This window comes from Mya arenaria, chromosome 5 (assembly GCF_026914265.1).
Source record: "Mya arenaria isolate MELC-2E11 chromosome 5, ASM2691426v1".
Taxonomy (NCBI): Eukaryota; Metazoa; Mollusca; class Bivalvia; order Myida; family Myidae; genus Mya; species Mya arenaria.
Genome location: NC_069126.1, coordinates 21,446,559 through 21,457,905, shown reverse-complemented (window position 1 = coordinate 21,457,905; position 11,347 = coordinate 21,446,559). Strand labels below are relative to the sequence as shown.

Genomic DNA, 11,347 nt, shown 5'->3' with positions numbered 1-11,347 from the left:
TATCTTCACAGTTTTTGCGCATTATTCGAATCCGAAAATATATTGGTTAGTTTAAATATATATTGACAAACATCGCGTTAATTTCACTTCATGGCTTTCCAAAAGGTTGGACAGTGAAAGGAAACAAACCACTTCCAGATCCAAATCCATTCAAGAATGCTGTTATTTACTATTTTCATTTGCAAAGCAAACCCATTTTCTGTCCAACCGAAGAAAAAATGCTGTTTATAATCTCCCCATTGCCTTTAAAACCAAATACCAGGTTTTGTTAACCTAGCTAACCTATACTTAGATCCAGTTTTCCAGACAGACAGACACAAACACATCTTCAGTGAAATCGTAAGGAAAATAATTGAAATATCTAGAAAAACTTTTCAAGACAATGTGACACATTTTCATTCTTTATTAAAATTCTGTAAACAAATATCAATTTATCATTAACATGTGCAGAATACACACAACCACACTAAGTAAAACAGACTGGTTTGTTCAGTGTTCATTGAAAGGCGTTGCTCGCAAAACTGCAGTAACTGATTATAGTAAAGTTTACAGTTACTATTGTTTTCTGAGCAACACTCAATATGAGCTAAAACATTTCAATGCATGTATATAAGTACCTGGCAGTGTCAGGCCTCCTCCTGAGCATGCAAGATGAACACGGCTGATAATTATGACGGTAACTACCACATTTTTATTATTTTAAATGCTGCTAGGTGCTCAATACATTTAACAGACATATGTGAAATGCCAAATACCTCATTTCACAATGTGTCTCAGTTTTATACGATAAACGGATGCTTGCTTTATTAGGATGAAATCTCTTTTGGTTAGCTATCCATTTATACTGATTTGGATCCAGACAGAAATAAATATTGGTAGAAAAAATATTATTTATATGTTTTATCAAATGTTGACTACATGTTCATATTTTTATAATTGTTGATGCAATTTGTACAATTTTTACCAATTCTAGTTTTGTACTTCCATGTCCTTTCAGTACAAAGAATTACATTATTAAGATGCAGGTTAATAATTTAACCTACATGTATCAACAAACTTAATGCCCAGACTAAACTTTCTGGAAGAAATCATCCAGAATTAAAATCATGTTTACATCTGTAGTTGTTAAGTATACATCTCCATGCAATATAAAATACATTTTAGAGAATGTTGACCCCTTAATTTTAAGTGTTGAAGAATTACTTCTTCCTTTAAAAATACCCATAAGTCGCACAACATATATAGCCAACCAATACATTGTATCATAAGAAAGCCCAAACAATGTGGATAGCATAAGTCAAACAAAGGGCTTCTCCAATGGTAGAATGTTTGTCCAGCTTGCTCAAAATCAAGCTTTTTTGTCAAAGAAGCACTGTTATAAATCAGGTTTGTTGATCCAGGAAGTATTGTAAGAAACAGGCTTGTTGATCCAGGAAATATTGCAAGAAATCTGGCTAGTTGAGCTAGGAAGTATTGCAATTATCAGGCTTGTTGATCCAGGAAGTATTGCAAAAAATCAGGCTTGTTGATCCAGGAAGTATTGTAAGAAATCAGGCTAGTTGATCCAGGATGTACTGTAAGAAATCAGGCTAGTTGATCCAGGAAGTATTGCAAGAAATCAGGCTAGTTGATCCAGGAAGTATTGCAAGAAATCAGGCTAGTTGATCCAGGAAGGATCTTAAATCAATTCATAATCCAAACACACTTTTCAGTTCATAATTTCATAGATCTACTAGTTATTTATCATCTATTTTTGTTTTTAAGTTTTTCTTTCTAAAATGAAGCCACAACATAACTCCTTGTTTTCAGCTGATATTCATTCTTTTAAAAACATCATTACTTAGCTCATCCAAAGCTGCACAAATCTATTCACTTTTCTCAATACAAAAGGCTGTTTATTTGATAAACCAGTCCAGCAGTTCCCAGTTCTGCGCTCATAAAATCACTACTATCAACACTTTCCTCAGCCTAGCATCATACCTACACCAAACTTGAAGTCCGATTTTGAAGGATTACCAAATGCACTTAGTACAAAAGTTATTGGTATCTGTGATTCTAACATCTTTTTCTCTAAAGTTGCCTGCACAGTTAAATTTGTATCCACAAGACCTGAAATGAGGAATATGCAAACATCATCACTATGTTATGCTAGTATTGCTCTTTGATCGGTGACATTGTATTAGACTTCATGACCTTTTGCAGATTCTGATTTTCGAAGAGCTAACAGGGAGCGAAATTCCACCCAAGTTGAGTATGAATTCCGAATAAAAATGCAGAACTTATAACTCTTTTATTAAATACATATACTATTTGAACAATTAATTACATTTTATGACTCACTACTTTGAAGTCTGACATCAATTGTATACATAAGAATTGCAGTTAGTGGAATAAGGACAAGTGTATAATGCGATATGTATTGCTTGCAGATTTTTTATGCATATATAATAAATGAATTTAGTGCATATTATTTTATATCCTCTTTTACGTACAAAAAAAGATATTTGTTATTTTTAGACTAGGTTGATAAATATCATTATTTACTCCTTTGGAAAAATATTTATATATATATATATATATAAACAAAGATGATTGAATAAACAGATATGTACACATTCAAACATCACAAAATACAGTTATCAATACAAGGTGTGCTACCTTTTACAAAAATAATTAAAGGGCACATAATTCTTAAAAGGCACAGCAATGTCATTCATACAGAATCCATCATTTTTTTTTTGAGATAATAAAAATATTTGTAATTTTGACATAATCTTTATATCCATAATACTGCCATTAAGTTTTTGAAAAATCTAAGCATCTAAATTCATCATTTAAAACTATCTTTTACTATTTACTTTAATAGAGTGTTCTTTTCAAGTACACATGAAAGTGTTAGAAAAAAATGTAAATTACCCTTAAAGTTAACACCAGCGTTTGGTATCTCCTGCTGGTAGCCCACGCTTGCAACAGCCTCTCCCATACCAGCACTCGTCTCCAGCTCAGCCCCAACCTGTAGTTCAATAAAAAAAAATGAACAATTGATGAACAACTATTTCTCCCAACCCCATTATTTTCCTTCCATATACACAAGCCACTTTAAATATATTTTGAACATTTTAAAGAAAATAGAAGAGACAAAGTGAGGGCACGTCCAAAACAAGGCATTCTATTTTCTGTAGAACATCAAAAATGCATACCATTCTGTTTAGTGGATGAAACTAATTATTTACCAATGTGAAACAAGTTTCATTCAAATTTCTTTACTAGAGTACACTTCCAAGCCAATGATGTTAGAAGACATTGAAGAATTATTTTGTTTTGTACAAGTAAACTCAAATGGGTATTATCAATAAATTCCTTCACCAATTAGTATTGATAGGACACTTAAAGGATTAATGTTAACCCACTGTACATTTAACTTAAATACAAGTTAATTCTATTGATATAAAAGCCCATGTGGATTTGTCTGTCCAGGGCTTTTATATCTTTCCATAGTGTCAACAGTTATAACTTTTCAAATATATTTGGACTTGCCCAACACCATGTCAATTACTTTCACAAATCCATCGTTAACCATGGCTTACCTGAAGATGCTCGTTGATACGGTGATAGTATGTAAAATGGCCCCCCAGACCACCTGGACCCATTGGTATCAGGTTAGCCGACAACTGACGCTTTTCACCTTAATAAACAGACAGCTTCATTTAAAAATAAAGTTAGTTATATAAATACTATATGACTATATACATTCCATGTTTTCATATATCTTATGTGTAGATGAATTTAAAAAAACAACAACAGCCTTTTTATAAACTTACAATTATAGGAAACAAAACAAGACTGCATAACATTATTTAATTTTGAAGTTTTTTGCAGTAATTTCTATTACTACAACAAGGCAATGTGAGGAAATAATTATAAGTGATAGCACAGCATAAAGCCACAATTGTGAAAAAATATTTCTTAAATATATTTCCATCTCCATGGTTACCATGGATGCGAGCTGCAAGAGCCATGACTGCGATCTGGCCACCGGGAACCTGGCCCCCTCTCTGGTACATGCACTCCGCACCTAGGTCCAGGGACTTGGTCACTCGCTGTAGGTAATGAGCTATCACAATTCCTGAAATATAATACAGCATGTTACACAGTGAAACAATATAGTTTTGTGATTGGTAGTATTTTCCCTGGTATATTATTTAACACTGTTTGTGGAATATATAAGCATGTAGTTTCAGGTATCAATAAACACTTAAGAAACATTAGTCAGACACCATGATCTATAAGAATACATCAACTAGAAATAAAATAAGCAGTAACTTTGTAAGTGAAAATACAAATAGTGTAGACAAAACACAATAGACATGATTAAGTACATGTACTTTCACAAGAATGCTGTACAGTACATGTACTTAAACAATAATGCAACCAAGATTCATAAAAAACCCTGTAATGAGTTTATGTTATTATTCATATTGATACATCAATGTTGCATAGTTTAGCAAAAACCAATAAATATTACTTATTATACAACAGATAAACATGCGCAAACATGTTGTTCAACTTCAGAACAAATTTGCATGCTTGATAGCTGTGTATGGTAAAATGGTAGCCAGACCTGCTCAAAATTTGAAAGTTATTTAGCAAGACTTGTTACAAATTCATACCCCATGTAATTATATATTAGGATTGTGACTCCTTGGTCAACAGGGTAATTTCACTGACTTTTTAATCCTTCATCCCAATATAATCATGAATCTGAAGAAATAATACACAAGAACTGACCGGAGGCGTTGATGAGGTCCGGGTTGGCTGCAGTGATGGAAGCGGTGTAAGAACTGCCCTTGAAGTCTGTCACAAACTGGGTGTTCATCTTATCACCTTGGAACTAAATGCAGAAGACAAATTTTAATAAACAAACACACAAACCATCCAGAAATACTATTTAGATTTTGGATTTTTTAAATAATGATAAGAAACTTGTCATAAATGTTTTTACATAAATTATACTCAAGTTGATTGAAGTGATAGAATCATTACAATTTTCTCATAACAATCCTCTTAATTGAATTTGTATTATTAATCAAATGATTTTGGCAATTAAACTTTTTTTCAGACATAACCAGAGAGGCCAATTTAGTCAATCACTCATTTCATAATCTAGACTTATTTTATGTCAAAATAAGAGAAAGTGGTTCCAACATGGGAACATAAACTTTTGGAATGATTAATATTAATAACATTTTGAATAATTTGGAACACACAAGTCATTTCTAGCCTCATCAAATATTATAAGTATTTTCAGAAATGAATCCTCCTAGTTGTTTTCGTTGACATTGGAGGCTAATGATTGCTTTATAACACTTGATTTATATGCTCCAAAGGTGGAGAACTGATTAAAATACATGTATAACTATAAAAATTCATTTAACTATAAATATTCATTTTTTAATACATTTCATAGGTCCCATAATAGACTATTTGTTTAATTTGTTTTACTATATAGAAATTCAAATACTTTACTCCCATATACTTACTTGTGCTACAAATCTGCTCAAAGTGTTGCGAGTAAAGGCATGTATGATATTTGCATTGAGATTTCCGCTAATATCGGTATCACCAAGGATAACTGGGTAAGCCTGTAAATAAGATATATCAAAATAGTTAAAAGTATTATATAAGGGTTTCCATACATGTTCTAATTGTCATACAAAAATCAACAGCAAAATCAAGTGTGTTTTCGCTGTCAGGGTTCCCCCTGGGTTCTAATAAGTTGTCGCCACTTTTTCGCAGGGGGTTAAGGGGGCCGCGAAAGGCCCTGTTATGGGTCCAGGGCAGCGCCCTTGTGGGGGTTGAGAGGGGGCGAAGCCCCCTTGAAGCTCATGGGGTTTAAGCATTTTAAGAGCCTTAAATTGCATTTTATTAGCACACTGTCGTGCAGAACATAATATAATATTGTTGTACATGAAGCACAAGAAATTAGCAAATTGTTAATCTATTGACAAAATATATGGACAAGGATATATAAATTAAAAAAATGAAAATATTGCCAAAAATGCGACATAAACATCAATATGCTGATTTCAGTCTAATGCCTGCATACAAAAGTGTCATAGAATTAAAGAATACAACTATGAAATTATGAGATAAATTTAAAATAAATGGAAATTCAAAGAAATATACATTGTCAAACAAGGCCATACTGTCCTAATAAAATAGTGTCTACTCTTTACTCCAGCCAATTTATTGGAAGCCTTATTAAATGGGATTTAGTTTTATTTATTTGTAAGCATATCCAATACTTATATTAATCTTTTTGACACTTTCTAACCCCCTAAAATGTTGCATTTATAGCAATTACAAATTGCGACCAAACCGAAAGCAAATCTATTTTTATCGCGTAAACGTAATTATGAAATTTGCATATCACGTGTCTTTCCGACAACCTCAAATTCTATGATTTGCATTTTTAAAACTAACACGGTAATTACGCAACAACAAAGCTGTTGAGCTAAATCTTAAAATCGTTAACTAATTAATAAGAGACATAATAGCAATAATTAGCGAGGTGTTGACTGGGTCGTGACTGCTTGCCCTAATTATCGGATTTGCATCAGCAGATGCGCTTGATTTATGGCAGTGACAGAATCGATTATAATGCAGGCCGCATGGGCACTGCTTACGTCATTTAAAAAAAATATTTTCAAAAATAATCGTTGTCTCCATAAATTTTCCAAATTTGAAAAGTTGTCGCCACTTCTGCGATTTTGGCGCAAATGGCGACAATGGCGAGCGCCAGCGGGAACCCTGGCTAAAATGACCTACATGTATATCTTAGGCAGTGTTTTTGCGACCCTTGTTGGGGGTTCCCCTCCTGTAAAAGGATACATATTTCCCCTACCCAGGTAAAGAAATATAAAGCAAATGTAACTTTTTAGTGCCATTCATAAAAATGTCAATAGGTTTGTTAAAAAAACAACAGAATCATGGTACATGTAGTATTTCCCCCTTTTTGCCAAAATAAAGCTATTTTTCCCTTATCAGTGGACCAACCAACCACTACTGCGAGGAATGTTGTTTTAGAATGTATTCATGGAGTGTGGAAAAAACATAAACCCTAATAGAACTATATTAAGGCATTGGGAACAACAAGTCTTTTATCACCTATGAAAATGGCCAAAGAAAAACACCCTGCATAATTATCTTTCATTTTTACAAAAAGTTGACTAAAATTAGTTCTTTTTTTGTTGAACTCAATTATGCTGTACTGAAAGTATTCAAAAAGAATGCTGTGAATAGGATGGCCAATGCACAAAACGCTCAGCCAATGCCCTACATTATCAAAAATAAAGAAATTGCTTCAACTTGTGTAATAGTAACAAATAAAATTCTTTTTAAAATTTTAAGAGTTGAAAACTGTTGGAACAATACAGCACAGTTCTGAACTGAACTTTTACAATGCATCTTGTTTACCTCCTGTGGACTAAACTGCTTGGTGCCAGCATATGTAGCTCCAAACCTGTAGCCTGATGTCATTGGATTTGCAAGTATAAGGGAGTGGGAAATCTGGAAATGACTGCTCAGTGGCTTGCTGATCAGGATCTTACCCCCGTCAAACACTTGAGGGAATAACTCTGAAAGTGCAAAAGATTATCGATGATATCAGGTTTTTCCTTCTTATAAAACAGACGCCAATATTCTGCTTCCTTCCCTCTTGGAGGAGAGAAAAGATCCTCTCTTCAATCTATTTTCCCACAAAAACAGAAGGCTTGCATATTGAGGAAACAATGTTTAGATTTTACAATATAATTATTTATTTGAGTGTTCCTGATACGATGCTTCCCCAAGGTTACCAGTACAGATATGGGATGACATTTGACTTCCATTTTACAGGTATCGTGATAGATATATGGTTTCTCTAAGGCACACATGTTGAATGGAGGATGCAATAGCGAAATTATGCATGTAAGTCTGGAAAACTTGGGTGAATTTAGTGGGTAGAGCGTTCGTAAAGTTACCTTTTTTTGCATTTCGGGTTTGATATTGCACTTGCTTTTGGTAAAAGTGTACATTTTCTAAAAGATGAGCTTTCGGTAAAAGTGTACATTTTCTAAAAGATGAGTATTTACTATACAAGGAAAGCCCAAAATTGTAGAGTTTGGTGGAGATCTGACAAATTTATGACCTCTTGAACATGGTCATCTCAGCAAATATGGGAAAATACAGGGGCGTGTCGTCACCCTTTACGAGATGATAGAATAAAATATATATTTCTTTGTAAGCGTTGGTTACAGTTCTCACATCATTTTAAAGGAGTATGGGATTTTTTAACATAATGTAGGGGACCATAGTCATAGGGGTGTGTTAAAACAATGCACCCTGCCCCTTACCCACAATAATGCGCGTATAGGGAACTTTTTTAACATTTGGATATTCATTTTGTTCCCTAAACGTCACAAGCCGACTGATTCATACCACAGGCATCTGGATCATTGTTTGTCACTAAAATATTGTTTAAAACCATTTTGGGTACATACAATGAGAGAAACAACACATCTGAAGATATTTAGTGTCTTTGATATACAAAAAAGAAACAAGGTATGTAACCCGATTTCATGGTAGAGTCCAGTTTTATGTAAATTTCTCAACCAACATATAAACAATCCATTTTTAAATAAGTGACATGGAAAGAAGAGTCAATTACCTTTAAACTGGTGTGCGATATGTTGGTATAACTATATTGTCTTTAGACAAACAAGCAGAATTCATTATCAAATTCTCATGTTTTTCTTTAGTCGGAAAAAGTACAGCAAATTAAAATCTTCAATTTTCCCCGTGTAAACAGTACTGAACACAGACCTATTAAAGTTATTTTATAGTTAATAGTTTATATAGTTACATTCAACTACATAGCGGAATTAATTTCATGTTTATTCTACTTTCCTTTTAACCTTTTTGTGGTCTAGATAAAGCCACTCCAGAATTTTGCGAGCTTGAATAAAAGTCACTCGCAATTTCCAAATGTCGCTCGCATTTTGCGAGTATGCGAGTCTAAATTCGAACCCTGACATCTGAATGTTACATCATCTAATCAAAACTATTGATTCACCTTTCGTTTTCTTGTGAAGTTCTTCGTAAGTCCCTGGGTTGAGACCATTTTTATTCGGAATATTTTTATTATCAGACATCTCCTTGTGTATTGTCTGCAGATCCGTAGACGCCGGTGATTGTTCAGGTGCTGGAGAGATTTGTGCCGGTGGAGGAGGAATGATTAGAGGAGATTCCGGAGGGGGCGGGGCACTTGCCGGGCTGGAGGTACTGTTTCCCATTATGTGTGTCTGTTTGCAAAGGTTATGTTAACGTATTATTTGACTGTAAATGAGACTCCTGATTAAATAACAAAAATTACATGTGCACTTGCCATGCGCAAGGTCACTTCCGATACATTGAAATTTGCACAGTTGTGAGAAAAGCAATTAATTTGTCAAAACGGCATGTTTTTATCGGTTTTAGTATTCGTCCTGCTCGTGAAAGGTGCCAGGACGTTGGCCATATGTTGAGTTTGCAACCAACTGCAAACATATTAATATATTTTTTTTTACAATTATATGATTGGTGGAAAATAATTAGAGCAGAAAGTGGTGGCTTATTACTTTTTCAAAACATAGTTACATGTTCTCAACAAAAAGAGTTATCGAAGGCAGTAACTTTTAGATAAAGTAATCACTATTTTATGAATGTAAATATGGTTGTGTTATGATAAAGACAATGCAGATATTCTGAGAATTGAAAGTCCCTGTATTCAAAGAAAGTATAAATTCCGTGTGTAGTCAAATCTCGTAAGGAACTGTAACATTATACTGTAATGAATCCATTCATACCGCTATTCATAGTTCACAATATGTGATAAGGCCAGCCAGCCAACTCAGGCAGGCAGTTTACCTTTAAACGCTGGTGCTGTACCATCCTCACAATATAACATATTATCAATGAATAGTTAGAACACAATGAAAAAACATCACAGGAACAATTGTAAATGATTATCTGCATTAGATATACAATCTGGACATGTGATTTAAGAAAGTTCTCCTGAGATTATTTGCATTGCAGACTAGATTTATGTCGTTTTGTAATCAACCTGGGACCATGGGATTTAAACCTATGTATATATGTTATGGCTGATTTACTTTGTTGTATTCTATGGAATAGGTGTGAGATTTACAAAGACACCAAGTTTTGGTTACATGCATGTTTACTGCGTGAAATCAGATTAACAAGTGCTATGAAAGTGTACAAAATTAGCTTATGATAAGCAATACATGCAATAGAGTTATGATTAAAGAGACGAAATATAATTTAGCTCATTGTCTTTTATAATGTTTGAGTAGTGTAGATAATCTCTCTTTTCATAAATTAAATTGAAGGAATCAATTTTAATACAATTTCACAGTAAGCAAATTAAAGTTCTGAAGTAGACTGAGACTGTTTGAATAATATTTATTTCAACAAGCACAATTTCTGTATAAAATACCTAGCATTGACCCACAGTGATAACAAGTGATATCATATAAGGTTTGCTTGGAAAGGATTTGTTTCTGGGTGTTCCCTGCTAGATAAATGTCACGCTAATTGGTCAAGTTTTCTCCATAGGTTGTAGGTCTGGATAATTATGGCTGACACTTTATCATTATATTGGGTTAAATTAGAGCTGTTTTTCACTTGAAACATGAAATAAATGTTAAATAAGTGTTTAATGTTATTATAAATTCATGACGGAGTCTCCACAGTTTGTCTATTTCACATAAAACAAATAAAACATATTATATAAAAATAATAAAATACAATGGATATTTACACAATAACTACCGTAGAAACACTGTTTTTTATTAGTTAACTTCATTTTTCTCACATCCAGCCGCTCAGGTTTCCCGCTTTGTCTTCCTGACGTTGTACGAGTGGCATCATTATTTTTTTATCATTATTATCTTCAACCCGTTGCCTTTACTGTTGTTGTTTTTGCACTACTGGGAAATTCAATGGCTGTGATGCCATTTAACCGTGTTTGATATTTTCTGGTTTTGATGTATCATTTTGTGATGGTATTTGATCAGGTAATTCTTGTTCAGGAAGTTTCAAACTGGACGACTGTGTATCATGTGATTGTGATGTGTGTGTACTGAATTATATTATCTGAAATGGCTTTTCATTAGACTTAAGCAAGTGTCTTCGATTTCTTCGATACGAACCTCCATCGGCAGTCTCAGCAATGTACGACATACCCTCATCTATTTTCCTTACAATCACTGGTACCCATTTTTACCTTGTATAAGGCGTATATAGGTTC

At 33.5% G+C, this 11,347-nt stretch overlaps 1 protein-coding gene across 1 annotated transcript; it reads right to left on the bottom strand.

Annotated features, from left to right (window-relative positions):
• Nucleotides 1-388: 388 nt before the first annotated feature.
• LOC128233861 (mitochondrial import receptor subunit TOM40 homolog) lies at nucleotides 389-9,440 on the bottom strand. Its single transcript, XM_052947729.1, has 8 exons — nucleotides 9,113-9,440; nucleotides 7,477-7,637; nucleotides 5,541-5,642; nucleotides 4,789-4,891; nucleotides 3,995-4,126; nucleotides 3,588-3,685; nucleotides 2,917-3,013; nucleotides 389-2,109 (listed from the first exon to the last, which is right to left on the bottom strand). Exons 1-8 carry the CDS (start codon nucleotides 9,330-9,332, stop codon nucleotides 1,964-1,966), a joined length of 1,059 nt encoding a protein of 352 aa, XP_052803689.1. The 5' UTR covers nucleotides 9,333-9,440; the 3' UTR covers nucleotides 389-1,963.
• Nucleotides 9,441-11,347: the final 1,907 nt, after the last annotated feature.

What these genes read in the sequence shown, in the direction of transcription:
- LOC128233861 (XM_052947729.1), bottom strand. Translation starts at nt 9,332, where the DNA reads ATGGGAAACAGTACCTCCAGCCCGGCAAGTGCCCCGCCCCCTCCGGAA. An exon ending in GGACCTCATCAACGCCTCCG is followed by an intron (nt 4,127 to 4,788) that starts GTCAGTTCTTGT and finishes ATTATATTTCAG; the next exon opens with GAATTGTGATAGCTCATTAC. An exon ending in GTATCAACGAGCATCTTCAG is followed by an intron (nt 3,014 to 3,587) that starts GTAAGCCATGGT and finishes ATTGAACTACAG; the next exon opens with GTTGGGGCTGAGCTGGAGAC.